This window comes from Manihot esculenta, chromosome 3 (genome assembly GCF_001659605.2).
Source record: "Manihot esculenta cultivar AM560-2 chromosome 3, M.esculenta_v8, whole genome shotgun sequence".
Lineage (NCBI taxonomy): Eukaryota > Viridiplantae > Streptophyta > Magnoliopsida > Malpighiales > Euphorbiaceae > Manihot > Manihot esculenta.
In genome coordinates, this window is record NC_035163.2 from 17,237,597 (window position 1) to 17,255,564 (window position 17,968).

Consider the following 17,968-nt stretch of genomic DNA (forward strand, 5'->3'; position numbering starts at 1 on the left):
AATGGATTATTGTAAAAAAAAAAATATTTGAGACTGATATAATTTTATATATTTTAGTTACTAATTTATATAAAATATAGTTTTAATGATAATTTATAAAGTTTAGAAATTTTACTTTAATAAAATATTTAAATTACGTTATTATAAAAGTACATTTTACATTTAAACAATTATCAATATAAATAATTGAATTAAAAATAGACAATTTACATTTAATATGAATATTATTTATTGGTTCTAAATTTAATCTAGACCCAATTATATATTATATAAATTTATTTTACCTTCATTAAGAAAAATAATTCAAATAAATTTCTACAAAATATCTAATTTTTTAAAATAAAAATTTTTAAATTATAAAAATATATTTTTATTTTAAATAAAAAATTATTACAAAAAATAATTGAATTTGACGTTTATAAACTTTTGAATTTGCGATCTCTTGCCTTACCTGGTCACGCCCATAGCCAATCAAATGTCCGTTTCCCTGGAATATGTAAAAGTTTCTAGATTGTTCCTGTATAACAAAATCAAAACGGCTTTGAGTTCTGATGAACGGTCCAGATGCAGCGGAACCTTCAAGACCAACTCCAACGATGATCACCTGATTAACCTAAACTCCAAACACTGATAGAGAGACTGCTCTGCTCCTCCACTTCAAGGAGAAACCTGCGCCTCTTATCCAGCCCTCAATTCTAAAACCCTAATCCATCTCTGCCTTCTCACTTACCGGTCAGCTCCTGAAACCCTGTAACCCTCCTTTTTGTACCCTAGTGTGCTTAGTGGGTGTATCAATGTCGCATGTGTTTTTGTTTTATGGTTGATGGGATATAAATTAATGGTTTTTTTAGCTTGGGAACTTCATTTGTTAATCCATCAAGTGAAACGAATTCGATTGAAGCTTGTTACTTTACAGCTCTTCTTTGGGTTGTTTATATTTGGGGAAATGGGTACAATGTAATTTATTTTGTTTTTATACTTCTACTTTGTGAAGTTTCGTCTGAAATTGAGTTGTTTTGCTGGTCTTGTTAATGGATGCTTGTAATGAGTTGTTTATATAGGGTTCGTTCCTCCATTTCTCAATTGAGTTTTATGCCTTTTTAGTTATTTGAATTGAGCTTTATAACGTTGGAAGGAAATTGCTCTGTGTACTGTAGCATAGAGTTTAATTTGAAATCTTGATAAGTCAATTGGTTACTAGACCAATTTGAAAATCCAGTTATTGGTGACTAAACTCCATGCGTTGGTACTTGAACTTATTGATAATTAATCAGTTGAATCCTCTTGAAATGATTCTTGTATTGTTTGTACTCAATCAAACCTTCAGCCATTTCTTTAAGGCTTAATAGGGAATAAATTATATACAAGAACAGAAATGAATTAGATTATCATACAGTGATGCTATTTTGGGCTTGATTTCTGTTTCTTTTAAAATGAACTTTTTAAATGTTAAAATAATTGGATTCTTTCACTTATAATGTTTATCTTCCCAAATATGAGAACTTGACCCGGAAAAAAAAAGAAAATTGAATTGAATCGAATTCTTGCAAATTTGTAGTTTCGAAAAAGGCAGTGGGAAAATTTCACTTCTGTTTGATCTAGACTTTCTTTTGAGGTTCCTTGATTATCACCCTCTCATATCTTTTATGTAATCACGCTTGTTATTATTGTGTTTTGAGAACTTTTGTCCTCTTCTGCCAAAGTTGAAGCTTTTAATTGGTTGTTCTCAGATATCAAACAGTAAATGGCCTTCACCTTTGCTGCCATGTCATCAGTTGGATCCTTGGCTGCAGCTAACGGCTGTGTGATGGATAAGAAACTTGCGTCTTCTTCAAATAGGTTGTCATCTTTTGCCTCCATTTCTGGGAGCTCATTTAGTAGGAGACAGAATGTAGTCTTACATAGATCACGGTCTCCTAAGATCTGTGCCATGGCCAAGGAGTTGCATTTTAACAAGGATGGAACAACAATTAAGAAATTGCAAGTGAGTTTTTGGATTGTGGTACTGCTGAGTTTCTGGCTTATGATTCTTGGTCCTTCTTTCTTTTTAATGTAATAATAATTTTTGTTCTTGTGCCACAGACTGGTGTGAACAAACTAGCGGATCTAGTTGGGGTTACACTTGGACCTAAGGGCCGGAATGTTGTACTTGAGAGCAAGTATGGCTCCCCAAAAATTGTTAATGACGGTGTTACTGTTGCTAAAGAGGTATGATATTTCTTGATTCTTGTAGTGTTTTGTTTTCTAGACAAATTGAAGCAAATGTTAGTTATCTAAGTTGGATATTTTGTGTGAATGCTAATATGAATACAGAAGTAGGTATTTTCCTTCTGACTTGTTTGATGGTAATGACATTTTAATTCTTCCATATATTCTCATCATTACAACTGTGGATATTTTTTATTCTGTGAGTTTCTTTCTTTTACTATCTTTAGGTGAAAATTCTTGTTTGAGATTATTGACCAAATGCTTTACCCAAATCTTATAGGTTGAATTGGAGGATCCAGTTGAGAATATTGGTGCCAAGTTGGTGAGACAGGCAGCAGCCAAGACAAATGACCTGGCTGGTGATGGTACTACAACATCTGTTGTTCTTGCTCAAGGTCTTATTGCTGAAGGTGTCAAGGTTTGTAGGATGACTTGTGATTTCTTCTGTATGAAGACTTGAAAGACATGGTAATTATGTGTGTTTATGTTCATTTTGATTTCAGGTTGTAGCTGCTGGTGCAAACCCTGTTCTGATTACTAGGGGTATTGAGAAGACCTCAAAGGCTTTAGTGAATGAACTCAAGTCAATGTCAAAGGAGGTATATATGAATGTTAACAACTCTTCATTCTAAATTTAACATTGCCATTGTGGTCTCTTCCGGTTATTAAATTTATGTTGAAGGTATTAACTTCAGTTTGCTATTGGCAGGTCGAAGACAGTGAGCTTGCTGATGTAGCAGCTGTCAGTGCTGGGAACAACTATGAAGTAGGGAATATGATTGCTGAAGCCATGAGTAAAGTGGGACGTAAGGGTGTGGTGACTCTTGAAGAGGGCAAAAGTGCAGAGAACAGCCTGTATGTCGTTGAGGGAATGCAATTTGACCGTGGTTATATATCACCTTATTTTGTCACTGACAGTGAAAAAATGGCAGTTGAATATGAGAACTGCAAGGTATGCTATCCATGAGGTCTTCTCCCTCTCTCTCTCTCTAAAAAAAAATCTCATGCTAATTTGAAATTAATTGTGTTTATATTGCCTGCAGTTGCTGCTTGTTGATAAGAAAATAACAAATGCAAGGGATCTTATTAACATTCTGGAAGATGCAATCAGGAGTGGATACCCAATTCTGATTATTGCTGAAGACATTGAGCAGGAAGCTCTGGCAACTCTTGTTGTGAATAAACTTAGGGGTGCTTTGAAGATTGCTGCTCTCAAAGCTCCTGGTTTTGGAGAGCGGAAGAGTCAATACCTTGATGACATTGCTATTTTAACCGGAGGTTAGTGGAAACGATGTACATCTTTTGCACTCTGAAAATTTGGTTCCTTTTTTCCTGTGTACATTTCCTTTATTATTATTGTATAATGTTTGAAAAATTTAACCTTTTTATCCCCTGCATCCACTCATCATTTTTTCTCACTTCATCGTCAATGAATTGCAGGAACTGTCATAAGAGATGAGGTGGGTCTTGCCTTGGACAAAGTTGGTAAGGAGGTCCTGGGTCATGCTTCCAAAGTGGTACTTACCAAGGATACTACTACAATTGTGGGTGATGGAAGCACCCAAGAAGCAGTAAACAAGAGAGTTGCGCAAATAAGAAATCTCATTGAGGTATGAAATTCCTCAGCCTTTTGGTAGCTCTTCCTGGGACAGTATACATACTGCCTTTTTATATTCTGAATGGATTGATATCTGTGCAGGCTGCTGAGCAAGATTATGAGAGGGAAAAACTCAATGAGAGAATTGCAAAATTGTCAGGGGGGGTTGCTGTGATACAGGTAACTTTCAGTTGCCTTTCAAGAAAGTAATGCAGGAAAACATATCCAGTATATCCTACAGAATTTTTCTGTATCCTATCTAAATCTAATTTTCACCAAACTTTAAGGTTGGAGCACAAACTGAGACGGAGCTTAAAGAAAAGAAATTGAGAGTTGAAGATGCTCTTAATGCAACAAAGGTATTTCTCAAAGTGCCACTGCTGTCTGTTGTTTTTGTACCTAAGGTAGGTCATATTGTTATGTTATCGTTGTTAATGGTTTTCAGGCAGCTGTGGAGGAAGGTATTGTGGTTGGTGGTGGATGCACCCTGTTGAGACTTGCATCAAAGGTAGATGCCATTAGAGATGGCCTTGACAATGATGAAGAAAAGGTAATCTGGATGTGATAAAGCATAATTATGCTTGCATGCAAATTAGAGTACTGCCTTAGAGTTGTTTGAAAGGATGCTTCTTTCTTAATTATTTATACTTGGTTTCAGGTTGGAGCAGATATTGTGAAGAGGGCATTGAGCTACCCACTCAAGTTAATTGCCAAGAATGCTGGTGTTAATGGAAGTGTGGTCAGTGAGAAGGTATTTAACTGATTGAACTTTCTAATTATTAATTAACAACTGTTTTGTTTGGTTTCATATTGGTTTCTACTGAAATCATCATTTCCTTTTACAGGTTCTTTCCAATGACAATCCAAAATTTGGATATAATGCTGCAACTGGGAACTATGAAGATCTAATTGCTGCTGGAATTATTGATCCAACCAAGGTGAGTTGATCTTACTTGTTTTGGAGCATCAGCTAGTTGTGCATTTCAATGGCAATATACTCTTCTCTTCCTCTTTTTTTTCGGGACTCGTAGTCTAGCAATAAAAAGAAAATATCTTGGAAGTGGGTTTTCCTTCTGTAGATGGAGAGAGCTTTGTATTTTTCCATTATGCTTTGTTCATTACAGCCCCAATGTTCATAAATTGTGTTTTCAGGTGGTTAGATGTTGCTTAGAGCATGCATCATCCGTAGCAAAGACATTCTTGATGTCGGATTGTGTAGTTGTGGAGATCAAGGAGCCTGAACCGGTTCCTGCTGGCAATCCCATGGACAATTCAGGTCTCTTCTGAACTTATCTGCTTTGGGTACATTCCAGCCGTTCTTTTACTGCAATTAGGTGCGTCATCTACCTTGTTACTGAAATTTGTGCTGTTTGAAACAGGATATGGGTACTAAGGTCATTGAGCAGCAAGGGGAGAGGAGCAAAGTGGACTAGAGTCAGTCGTCGGAGTAACGGTTGATTTGTTGGGAGAATGAGTGATATTTTTTATAAATTATAATCAAAGTCCCAAGTGAATGGGTGTTAGAAACAGTGGTGAGGATAGCTTTTACTAGAGAGCGGCGTGTATCTTGCAATTAAAAGGACAATTGCAATAATTTTCAAGTTCTAATCGTGAATTTACGCACTTCTGACGGCAAGTAGATGTACTTCTTACAAGTTTCGTTATTATAGAACGCACGATGGTTGTGGACGGCAGTAAAATACTGGACAGTGACAGCTGCAATATGGTGCTGTTACGTTCAGATGCTTCATAAACTTAGAATTCATAAAAGAAAACTCAAGAATTCATAAAAGAAAAGAGTTGTGTTCCAGTTCCATTTCCCCTGTTCAGATCTTCCTTGGAGAAGAATACCATCCTCCTGCGAAAACTTTTTCCAGCGCTTGAGCAGGCATTCTGCAAGTGCTGGTAGTCATTTATATTGATGGCATTGGCTTTGAGATGGGTTAATGAATTTAGAGTTAAAAGGTAAAAATTGATTAAAAATATAGAATCAAAATGATTCATGTATTATTTAAATGATAAAAAAATTGGATTTAAGATGTGTTGAAGTAAATTTTAAATAGATTTTAATCAGATGTAAAGCGAATTTGATTACTGAAAATACGTTTGAGTAGAGTGATTTTAATATCTCTAACCATGCATAGTATGTCCTGAGAGTTGGTAAATTTTGTGCACTTTCACTCACATAATATTAGTTTTTATTTCAATTATGAGAGGAGAGCATCCATTCATGAGACAAAGTGAAGAGAAATCATCAAGAAGGATAGGAACAATGGTAGAAGACAAGATTATGACTGAATACTTGCTTTATATGCACCAAAAGGAAAGTGAAAGAAGACAAGATTATGATTGAACACTTGAAGAGGGGTGGTGGATTCAAAACTGGATATTTAATTTATTTAAAGCATCTGATAATAACAAGACAATGGTCGGTGAAAAAGTATCTATTTTTTAAATAAAATATTATATTACATTGTTAATTTATTTATTTTTTTAATTAATTGCAGAGTCATAAAAGAAGTAAAAGGTTATATTAGAAACCATTTCATCAATTTAAATAATAATATTTTTAATACAATGAGTTAAAAGAATATAATTTTTTAATTTTTTTTTCTTAAAATTCAAATAAATTCAATTTAATCTTTAGATTATATAATTAAGGTTCTTTAACTTTGAATCCTAATAAATTTTAATATAATAAAATATTTTTTTTAATATATTTCAAATATTAAAAATTTTTTTATTTTTAAATTTTGATTTTTTATTTTAATTTCAAATATAAAAATATTTTTTTAATGTTTAAAATAAAAACTATTAAAATTTTATTAAATTATGACATATTCAGACTTAAAAATGATTAAAGAAAAGTTTAATTTTAGACTTTCACAAAAAGTTTATAGACTTATTTAAACTATTTATCCATTTAAAAAAAAAATTAAAATCTTTGCTCCTCTCTCCGTTTCCCAAATGCAAACAAAGGGTGAGAATTGATCTCAGTCTCTCTGCCGCCGGATAGACACGGAACCCGTTGGCCAGCGCTACTGGTTTTGATAGGAATACTTGAAGCTCTCTTCTCTGTGGTTTCCCCTGAAAAATTTCAGAGATGGCAATCTCAGTCTCGACCAGTTTTTACATAAGCAGCTATTCTTCTTCTACTCTTCCATCTCCAGGTTCCCATATATACTCTTCAAGATTGCTTCCCAAGAATCCATTTTTCATATGTTCAGAATAATTTCACTTTCGTTTAGTGCATCTTCATTTGAAAATTTTCAGGTATACAATGTAAATACTCTGCTCAATCAGTGGTAAACAAAACACCATTCCTCCACTCAGGCTCAGAATCAAATCCTAAATTCTAATTCCAATCCAATTCATTTCATTTCATTTTGGATAGAGAGCATTGCCCACAAGGATAATTACAGTTGGAAAGAAGAGGTCACATGGGATTCAATTATTAGTAGATGAGTATATCGGCAAACTCAGACACTATTGCTCTGTTGAGGATATTCAAATTCGCTCCAATCCTAAAAATGCTCGGTATCTTTTTTTTTTTGGGCTTTAGCTTTTATTGGTATTGTAATTTCCAATTATTGTTTTTATATGCTTGGTTTTATCTGTATCTTGCATTTCAGTGACTCGAGGGTTCAGGTTGATGATGAAGACATGGCAGCCATGAACCTTATAAGGTCTGATGATTGGGTATTGCCTCTTAACTACATTTCCAGGTTAATATATTTGTTGGAGTTGAGTTGTTTTTACTCTCAGATTATGTTGGAGAAAACTCAGTTTTGGATTTGTTAAATAGTCTTTAGAGTACATTGAGTCTCAAAGATTTATTGTGTTTCTCTAGATAATGCTCCTATTGTTTTGTTATATTTTTGTAACCCTTTTTTCCTTGAAGTGAAAATGCTTCTTATTATTCATAAAATTGGATGCCCTAACAGAAAAGTTTAATTTAGGGATGTGTAGCAGTCTCTGAAGTCTGCACATAATTGAAACTATGGTTTTTCTCTCCCTTGATATTTTTCTTATTATTTTTTGATGTATTTATCTTCCATGATGATGACTCATAGGTTGTGATGTTGGATGAGTATGGACTAGATATTGGGTCTGAGCAGATGGCTGAGTTGGTTGCAGATGCGGGAAATACTGTATGCATCTACTTTGTCTCTCTAATACTCTTCAAGAATATTTTGTTAGTTTTTCTAATTTGAGTAACAACTTATAGTTCATTCTCAAGTAGAAAAAGAATAGTAGTTTTTGCTTTTCTGCAGGGAGCTTTAAGGTTATCATTTTGTATCGGTGGACCTTATGGTCATGGACAGCGAATGCGAAAACGTGCTAATAAATCTATCAGATTATCCTCCATGGTTTTGAATCATCAGATTGCGTTGGTTGTTCTTCTTGAGCAGCTTTATAGGTAAGCATATGTTGATGTGTAAGCATATTGGATTATCGATCACATATTACTCGTTGCTCATGTCCATGCTAGTAGTATTCTTCATGTTTCTAAAGGATAAACATTTCTTGTCAGAGTTGTTGGTTTGCAAATATGTTTATAACTTTATATCAAGAAAATGCTTGCTTGAAACAAGATGACATGATGATAGAAACAATCTTTTATATTTGGACCAGCATTTTAAAGTAAGTTTGTGGCCCTTTGAAGTTGATTTAATCATGGAAAACTAGATTTAGGAATTATTTTTACTTTCAAGTTTTAATTATAAAATTAAGTTCTTCCATTATAATTCAGAGGTTTAGGTTTCTATTATTTAGGAATTTTATGTTGTTGTGTCTCTCAACATAATACGTTCCACTTCCAGCATGTCCAGTATTTACTTGGTTTAAGTTCCATATCTAGCATTTGTTGATGATGACATGATGTTACGTTTGCAAATATGTGTTTGTATCAAGAAAATGCTTGCTTGGAACAAGATGACATGATGGTAAAAGCACGCTTTTGTATATGGTTGGCATTTTAAAGTCAGTTTGTGGCCATTTGAAGTTGATGAATTAAAGGAAAACTAGATTTAGAATTTATTTTTACTTAAAATTTTGACAATATATTTAAGATATTTCATTCAGATATTATGCTATGTTTGGATACCAACATTTGAAATTCAGGATTTGGTTAGTAGAGATTATTAATAGATTATAGATTTCAAATTGCACCATTCTATTTATTAAAAACCTTTTAGGGTGGATTTAAAATAGCACTTTATAAATAATTTCAAATCCACATTTCAATAAGATACTCTCCTTGTTTGTAAGTCTAATATATATTCTTCACTCTAATCAATCAAATAAAACTTAAACTTTTACTAAATCAAATCTTATATTTCAAGTTCCTCCATCCAAGCACAAGGTTATATTATAGTCCGAAGGTTTAGTTTTTTTTTTATTTAGCAAATTTATTTTTGTTGTCTCTAAAATCCAAGTTGTGAATTTGCAGCTTGTTTCAAAAAAGAATTTAATGCTTATTTATCAAATTATTTTGTCTGTCGTATGCTCATAGTAGTTTCAGATCTATTAATTGTTAAACAAGAGTAGTATTTTGGTTCATACAATTTTCCTTAAATAGTTCTGCTTACTGCTTAAATGTTTCTTTATCCTATCAGGTTTCAGTTTGTTGCTTCCTCACCTTTTCCCCAAAAAAAGAATGAAATCAGTTATAAGAATAAATTGATAGATTTAGGTTCCATTTGTTTTGTGGAAAATAATACAAGTGAAAAAAATCTTCCGCAGCAAATATTTTTTTTAAGAATATAATTTTTTATTGTTTATTTGCAATCTTAAAAAATAAATGATATCAATTAATTTATATATAGAAAGTTAGAAAACAACTTTCTCTTAAAAGAATTAAGTCATTTTCCTTTTAATTTTCCCTTCATCTAGGAAAATGTTTTTCATTAATTAATTTTGTTGACTGTTCCAAATATTAAAAAATACAGAAAATGTGTTGCTTTCAGCACAACAAACAAATTTATATTTACTATTTAGCCCTTATATTATGAAAACATTCATTAGTTGGTTTATTGATTTTGAAAAATATATTAAAACATTCCTGAGATTTTAAAAAATTTATTGATTAATCCCTCCGTTAGTTTTAGTCATAAAGTGTTTTACTATTTAATTTTTGTAGTATGGAAAAATTTAGTAGTTAGTATTTTAGTTTTATAAAAATGTCTACTAATTAATCTCTCTATATTGAGAGCATTTTACTTAATGGTTAAAATTAATAAAAAGACTAATTATTAGACTTTTAAAACTTTAAGAATGTTTTAATATATTTTTCAAAACTGAAAAACTAACTAATGAGTTTTTTCATAATATAAGGAGCAAATAATAATTTTTTCATTGTTTTAACATCTTGTTGTTAAAGAATTCATTACTGTTTATGGTGCTGTGCACACTGCAGATTGGTAGATGACTTGACAATGTAGGATACGTCAACTGTGGTTGATTTGTGGTGGTGTAAAAAATATATTCTATTAATGGTGGTCATTCCACTTTTTAGGACATGGAAAGTTTAACTAACTAGTTCTCTTATCAGGATGTTTTTAGCAGCAAAGTAGAAGCTAACCATTTGATATTTATTACCATGTTGTTCAGTCACATGAACAGAGTGATAGGAGTTTATTATTGTTTGCTTCTCTTCTTCTCAGGTCATGGACTATTCTTAAAGGACAAAACTATCATCATTGATTATTTGTCACTTTGTTTTTGAATCATGCCTCAAGGCTAACATGTATTAATGCCATTTCAGAAAGAGAAAGTCTAATCAGAAACTAGTTGGCTACATGGTTTTCAAACTCTTGGCATAGACACCCTTTTTTTCTTTTTACTATTATTGTTATTTTTTGAGCTTGAAGGTGATATTTTATGTTGGTGGATTATAAATTCTTCTGATTGCATTTGTATTAAATTCTAAACACTTAGTGATTAAATTTCTTTTTTTTTTGAAATGAGGATTAGGGATCGAAGATAGAGGATTGGGGAATAAACTTGAGATCTCTCAAATTTATTCAGATGCACTTATTATTAGGTTAGGCTAAATCTGGGAGGGCTAGTGATTAAATATTTAATTTTAATAAAATATACTAGCACATTAATTGAGTGGTTTATACAAAATCAAAGAGTTTAATCAAGCCATGATTAACTTGTGTTGCAGTCTTGTGAATGTCCCGGATTTGTTCCTGGAGTTGTAAAATAAAAATAATTAATTTTAATAAAAAAAACAGAAATTTAATAATAATTTACCGGAAATGAATTAAAAAGAATATAAATATATGAAAATTGGAGTTAAAACTTACTATGAAATTTGCACAAGTGAAATACTATTTTTTAATTTTAGATTTCTTCATTTGTTTACATTTTCAACATTTTATATATATATGGGAAATTATCAAACTTGAAACAATAGAATTTCTATTGTATAGAAATTCAAATAAAAATTTGGACTTCAATATATATATATATATATAATTGAATTTACAATCCTAGATAAATACTACCATATTTATTTATAGAATTTAAAATTTTAAAATTATATAAACTTTTTAAAAAAATTATTTAAATAATAATATTTTTAATAATAAATAATATTTTTTTCGTTTTATAATTTTTACCTATTTTTTTAATCATTTTAAAATTATTATTATTTTTTTTACACTGTAATCACTTATAAATCGAATATATATATATATATACAAAAGAAAAGATCAAATATGAATTATAATTTTTCAAAAATACATAAATAATTATATATATATATAAAAGAAAATATATAGAAGCTCACATTAATTTCATTTTTGAAACTCATCAAATTATTTTAATTTAATTTTAAAAATCATGAATAAAATAGTATCTATATATATTATATATTAAAATTTTTGATAAATATATTTAGTATGAGAGTAGAAAAAAATAGATATATCATATAAATTAATCAGAAAATTTTTAATGTGAAGGGAATTTTTTTCGTTGTTTGAATAATTTATCATATTTTTAAAAATTTATGTCAGTTTAATTCTTTTAAACCTAATTTAATAACATACAATTAAAAATTTATTTTATTTTTAATAAACAATTTTCATTAATAAATGGTGGAGTTGAATATAAAGAAAATATTTTATGAAAGGAAAAAAGTGATAAGGGTGGAAATTATTTTTTTATTATTTAAATTAATAAATAATAATACATTATTATTATGTGACTATATTATTAAATTAATAAAAATATTGATATGATACAATATTCGTTCAAAGTATGTTATAAGTTGTCATCGCAATAGAGTCACGTGATAAGTTCCTAATAAACTGTAATACTCACTCACACAAATCTCACCCATAAAAAAAAAAATCAAGTCATCGTCGGTACTCGGAACCACAGAAGACTCATCGTCTTGTGATTGGTCGAACTTTTCATGACATCTAGGTTATCATTAAAGAACATTATACAACAACCAGATTTTTTATGCATTAATCGGTACTAATTAAATTTTTAGGAGATTTACCAACTAACTTCATCTTTTTATAATATAAAAGTAGAGCATATACAGAATTCAAGATACTATTCTTACACACTTTTTTTAAGTTCAAGCAATCTATTTACACTTGCTCTCTTTGATAATTTACTAACTTGAGCATTAAAGTGGCTATCCATAAGCGCCAACCACCTCAATTTTTCTTTTTGTTGAGTAACGGGTCATTTTGAGCTCATTTTTTGCCACATCATTTGGTTCCATTGTTGGGATCCCGTTGAGTTCTTCTTTGTTCATTTGGATAAATCTGGTCTAGCTTTCTATTTATCTTTTCACTCAAAATACTTTTTCATTTTTGTCACTTTACTCTTAAAATGGCTGAAAAATTACAAACTGTTGTATTTGCTACCAACAGGGGAGCCATCGTCTCGTCCACCCTTGACTGTGACAAGACACTCATCCCATGGTCAATGAGATAGACCTCAACGATCTAAATAATGAACAGATGGTACCATACATAAAAAAGTTGTAGGAAACTCTCAAGCAATATAAAGTTCGAGAGGAGACATCATTTATGGCTCCTAGAATAAGGGAAGAAGCTTCATTCAAGACCCCAAAGACTCAAACGGAGGTAATTCACACACAGTCTAAAGAAAAAGTCAAACTGGAGAATGAGGAATCATAGGACGAGGCCCTAAAAGACGTTGACTGGAAAATGGTTCGTGTTGTACAAAGGTACAAGAAAGAGTAAGAGGAAAATTATGGCTTGGACGATGTCTCACCCTTGTCATAGGAAATTCCTGCAAAGACTTTTTACACGAAATTCAAGCTGTCCAGTTTGAACAATTACAGTGAGATGGCAAACCCTAAAAGCCATCTAGCTATCTTCTGAACTACGATGCAGCTCCAGGATGTCAACAATTTCGTACTATGCCGAGTTTTTCCATCCACCCTCACAGCCTCATAGGTTTGGTCTAGAAATAGTACCAGCATCTGAGCCCAGGTTCCATCTATAGTTTTATACAACTTGTCATGTTATTTAAATATAAATTTATTACTTGTATATCTTCTAAAAAGCTCACCTCAAACTTGCAAAAAATTCGATAAAGAGAGGGTGAGTCTTTAAGGAGTCGAGGCTATCTTCTAAAGGAAGTTCAGAGACTCTTCCTCATCCTGCCATGGTTGGAACCTATCCTTTCTTAACTCCACATATAGGTTCCAGTCAGTCTGAAACCACCCAAATCCCCCCGATACTCAGTGGCGTAATATGAAGAATTTGTTCTTCTAACGTTTCATGGAAAAGGGTATCTAGTCGAAGAGTGTCTAGTGCTTTTTTCCACTTAAGAAACAAAATTCTTCTTTTGTTTTGGTACCCAGTTAGTACATCTGTGTAACGACCCGAAAATCGGACCGCTACCGGCGCTAGGATCCGGGTCGACTTAAGGCCGCCGGGACCCGTAGCAAGCCTGACATAAAACCTGTGAACCTGTATAATCCCATACATGATCAACAACATACATAAAAATTAAAACCTTTCTTTCCATGAACATCAACCAAACTCAACCTGTGCATAACATTAATATAAACATAACTTTGATCCCTCTGTGGGATCTCAACTGTGCCCTCAAAGGGTAACATAACCTGTGTTGAGCTGGTTTACATAAACATCATAACATAAGATCATGTACATACAAAAGGGATTAACAATATACTATGGTCAAGCACAACTCTATCCTCAATAACCTCATTACATAACATACTGAATATTTTTACATTTCATCATAATACAATTGTCATGTCCACAATCTAACTATTACATACTTATGACTTTTCTTTTTCTCTTCTTGCCTTCTCTATCTACCCCGTACCTGCAAACCTGGGGGTTAGGGGAGAGGGGTGAGCTAGATGCCCAGTGAGTAGAACTATAAAAAAGAATATTTAAAACATGCCATTATGAAATGCGTCACTGCGCAAACAAATCACACCACGGATGGACTGATTCAAAAATCCCTCAACTCCATGCCCGGCCCTATTATGGGCACCACAGGACTTCGTATTGCCCGACCCTATTATGGGCACCACAGGACTTCGTATTTGGAGTTATTGCCCGGCCCTATTATGGGCACCACAGGACTTCGTATTCAGAAGGCTAATGAATCATCCTAATGTCCATCCACTAACATTTATCACAACAATGCAATGCGGCATATTCGTGAATTCTAGTGCAACAACCTATAATATGATCATGATGCATGAAGCATGGTAAAAGCATTTCATTTCTTAATTTAAAAGGTTAAGTTTAGTTCCACTCACCTCTGGCTGACTCTGACAACTCTGTAGCAGCTGGCTCACTGCTGGGGTCCTTGGTTCCTCGGGTCCGAACCTACACAGGTGGACTCCAATGAGGGACCAAACATATATAAACATGACTCTAAAATATCCCCCAAAAACCCCCTAAAACATCATGAAAACATCACAGAAAATATGCATGAAATGGCTGAACAGGGCACTTTCGGCGGCACCTTCGGCGGCCGAAAGTCCTGGACAGAGACGAAACTCAGCTAGGTTCGGCGGCACCTTCGGCGGCCGAAAGTGCCAGACAGAGACGAAAGTCTCCTTTCGGGGGCAACTTCGGCAGCCGAAAGGCCTGCCTCCCCAGCCATGTTCGGCGGCCGAAAGTACCTTCGGCTGCCGAACCTGGTTTCTGCCAAAGGGCAGAAACTTGGCTCCCTTTGCACATTTCGTCTCCAAACCTTCCAAACATGCATATTTTTCAACCAAAGCATGCATACAAGTTCCTAGGGGCCTCAAACATGCATATACCCCATCTACAACACTTCAAACACACAAAATCCACACACATTGCTCAAATCATCAATATAACCCATAAACTCAACATATAACCTAACATGCATTCTACCCCTTAAAACTTCATAAAACTTGTTTAAATCATACATTGAGCTTAGGATCGGCTCTTACCTCTTGAAGGCCGTGGGTTGAGGAGATCTAAACTTGGAGATGGGAGAAGTTCCAACTTTTGGTCTCCAAGCTCCAAAACTCGTTCTAAGCTCAAAGATCTTCAAAACCAAAGTTATAAACTTGTAAAGATCACGGAAAAAGGAAGGAAAAACTCAAGATAGGGGAAGGATGGCGGAATGCTCACCTTGGCCGAAATGGGGAGAAAAAGCTCGCCCATTTTCGGCTACGGGACCCTTTTATAGGTGGCTGGCCAGACCACGTTCGGGGGCCGAATGTGCCTCCACATCCATGCAATGTTCGGCGGCCGAACTTGACTTTCGGCGGCCGAACCTGAACTTCCCTAACTCATGCTTTCGGGGGCCTAACGTGCCTCCAAAACGCATGCATGTTCGGCGGCCGAACTTGACTTTCGGCGGCCGAACCTGGGTTTTCCTCCAATGCTATTTTCATGCAAAAACTCATTTAATTTCATACTTAAAACCATTAAAAACATGAAAACGTTTTTATAAAACATGGTTCTACCCTTCTAGAGATCTCCGACATCCGAGATTCTACCGGACGGTAGGAATCCCGATACCGGAGTCTAGCCGGGTATTACATTCTCCCTCCCTTAAGAACATTCGTCCCCGAATGTTCCTCAACTAGCACATGCATAGCATAACAACATAACATACACACATAAACACATAGAGACTAACCTTAAAAGAGATGAGGATATTGCCGGAGCATAGACTCCCGTGTCTCCCAAGTGCATTCCTCTATATTGTGGTGGTTCCACAGGACTTTCACCATCGGGATTTCCTTGTTTCTCAGCTTCCTGATCTGGGTGTCTAGGATCCGTACTGGCTGCTCAACATAGGTGAGATCCTCTTGGATCTCCACATCAGGTTCACTAAGAACCTTGCCCGGATCTGACACGAATTTTCTCAACATAGAAACATGGAAAACCGGATGGATTCTCTCCATTGAAGCAGGTAAATCCAGCTTGTACGATACATTCCCAATCTTTTGTAGGACTTCGAAGGGTCCGATGTATCGCGGAGCCAGCTTACCCTTCTTCCCGAACCGAACCACTCCTTTTATTGGAGACACCTTAAGCAATACCAGATCCCCCTCCTGAAACTCTACTAGTCTTCTGCGGATGTCTGCATAACTCTTCTGTCTGCTTGCAGCTGTCTTGATTCTTTCTCTGATTAAGGGTACCACCCTGCTGGTAATCTCTACTAGTTCAGGCCCTGCCAAGGCCTTTTCTCCAACTTCCTCCCAGCAAACAGGTGACCTGCACTTCCTTCCATATAAAGCTTCATATGGAGCCATCCCGATGCTAGCATGATGGCTGTTATTGTAGGCAAACTCCACCAAAGGTAGATGTTGCCTCCAAGAACCGCCAAAGTCCAGCACACACATTCTCAGCATATCCTCTATGGTCTGGATGGTCCTCTCTGACTGTCCGTCCGTCTGGGGGTGGAAGGCAGTGCTGAAATCCAATCTAGTACCCATGGCATCCTGCAGACTCCGCCAAAACCTGGAGGTGAACTGGGGTCCTCTATCTGACACAATAGAAACAGGGACCCCATGCAGTCTGACTATCTCATCAACGTATACCTGCGCTAACTTGTCCACAGAATAGCCACTCCTGACAGGGATGAAGTGAGCAGATTTGGTGAGTCTGTCCACAATCACCCATATGGAGTCCAATCTGTTGGACGTCGCCGGTAACCCCACTACGAAGTCCATAGCTATATTCTCCCATTTCCACTCTGGAATAGGTAGCGGGTTAAGCATTCCAGCCGGCTTCTGGTGTTCCAGCTTCAACCTCTGACAAACTTCGCAGGCTGACACAAACTGTGCCACTTCTTTCTTCATAGCTGGCCACCAATAAACTTTCTTCAGATCCTGATACATTTTGGTGGCTCCGGGGTGAATGCTGTATCTTGCATTATGAGCCTCCCTCATAATGTCTCCTTTTAGCCCTATGTCATCTGGTACACATAAACGACTCCCATAGCGGAGGATCCCCTTGCTGTCGAATCTGAACTCGCTGTCTTTGCCTGACTGAACAGTCCTGGCAATCCTCACTAACTCTGGGTCCTCATGCTGTTTCTGAGCCACTTGCTCCAGAAACACAGGTGTCACTTTCATCTGAGCAACTAAGGCGCCTGTACCAGACAACTCCAACTGTAGACCTTCCTCAATGAGCTTATAAAACTCCTTCACCACTGGTCTCCTCTCTGCCGTGATGTGGGATAGACTGCCTAGTGACTTCCGGCTTAAAGCGTCTGCCACGACATTCGCCTTACCCGGATGATACTGAATCTTGCAATCGTAGTCACTTAGCAACTCTACCCATCTCCTCTGTCTCAAATTCAAATCTCTTTGACTCAGGATGTACTGCAGGCTTTTATGATCGGTGAAGATCTCACATTTTTCCCCATAGAGGTAGTGCCTCCACATCTTGAGTGCAAAGATTACTGCTGCCATCTCAAGGTCATGTGTGGGGTAATTCAACTCATGCTTCTTTAGCTGCCTAGAAGCATAAGCAATCACCCTCTCATTCTGCATAAGCACACAACCCAGTCCCACACGGGATGCATCACAAAAGACTGTAAAGTCCCCTCCACTAGATGGCAGGGCTAAAACTGGTGCTGAAGTCAACCTCTTCTTAAGCTCTTCAAAACTCTCCTCGCACTGGTCGGTCCACA

At 35.1% G+C, this 17,968-nt stretch overlaps 2 protein-coding genes across 4 annotated transcripts; both read left to right on the plus strand.

Annotated features, from left to right (window-relative positions):
- Positions 1-565: 565 nt before the first annotated feature.
- Positions 566-5,460, plus strand: LOC110611762 (chaperonin 60 subunit beta 2, chloroplastic). Its single transcript, XM_021752220.2, has 15 exons — positions 566-732; positions 1,731-1,984; positions 2,083-2,208; positions 2,489-2,626; positions 2,712-2,807; positions 2,918-3,160; positions 3,252-3,486; positions 3,649-3,818; positions 3,908-3,985; positions 4,093-4,164; positions 4,251-4,355; positions 4,464-4,556; positions 4,651-4,743; positions 4,958-5,081; positions 5,185-5,460. The coding sequence occupies exons 2-15, from the start codon at positions 1,745-1,747 to the stop codon at positions 5,196-5,198; spliced, it is 1,827 nt and encodes a 608-aa protein (XP_021607912.1). The 5' UTR covers positions 566-732; positions 1,731-1,744; the 3' UTR covers positions 5,199-5,460.
- Positions 5,461-6,726: 1,266 nt separating this feature from the next.
- LOC110610618 (putative RNA methyltransferase At5g10620) lies at positions 6,727-10,730 on the plus strand. Of its 3 annotated transcripts, XM_021750620.2 has the most exons (7): positions 6,727-6,975; positions 7,079-7,110; positions 7,200-7,342; positions 7,438-7,504; positions 7,879-7,956; positions 8,080-8,225; positions 10,471-10,730. In XM_021750620.2, exons 1-7 carry the CDS (start codon positions 6,909-6,911, stop codon positions 10,508-10,510), a joined length of 573 nt encoding a protein of 190 aa, XP_021606312.1. In that variant the 5' UTR covers positions 6,727-6,908; the 3' UTR covers positions 10,511-10,730. The 3 variants fall into 3 exon arrangements, with proteins under 3 accessions (XP_021606312.1, XP_021606315.1, XP_021606314.1); XM_021750623.2 differs by lacking the exon at positions 7,079-7,110 and having other exon boundaries at positions 6,943-7,078; XM_021750622.2 differs by lacking the exon at positions 6,727-6,975 and having other exon boundaries at positions 7,010-7,087.
- The last annotated feature ends 7,238 nt before the right edge of the window (positions 10,731-17,968 follow it).

Excerpts from the sequence above, each read along its gene's own strand:
- LOC110611762 (XM_021752220.2), top strand. The coding sequence starts at position 1,745 with ATGGCCTTCACCTTTGCTGCCATGTCATCAGTTGGATCCTTGGCTGCA. Across the intron at positions 1,985-2,082 it reads CAACAATTAAGAAATTGCAA|ACTGGTGTGAACAAACTAGC; the intron begins GTGAGTTTTTGG and ends CTTGTGCCACAG. Across the intron at positions 2,209-2,488 it reads GTGTTACTGTTGCTAAAGAG|GTTGAATTGGAGGATCCAGT; the intron begins GTATGATATTTC and ends CAAATCTTATAG.
- LOC110610618 (XM_021750620.2), top strand. The coding sequence starts at position 6,909 with ATGGCAATCTCAGTCTCGACCAGTTTTTACATAAGCAGCTATTCTTCT. Across the intron at positions 7,505-7,878 it reads TTATAAGGTCTGATGATTGG|GTTGTGATGTTGGATGAGTA; the intron begins GTATTGCCTCTT and ends GATGACTCATAG. Across the intron at positions 7,957-8,079 it reads TTGCAGATGCGGGAAATACT|GGAGCTTTAAGGTTATCATT; the intron begins GTATGCATCTAC and ends GCTTTTCTGCAG.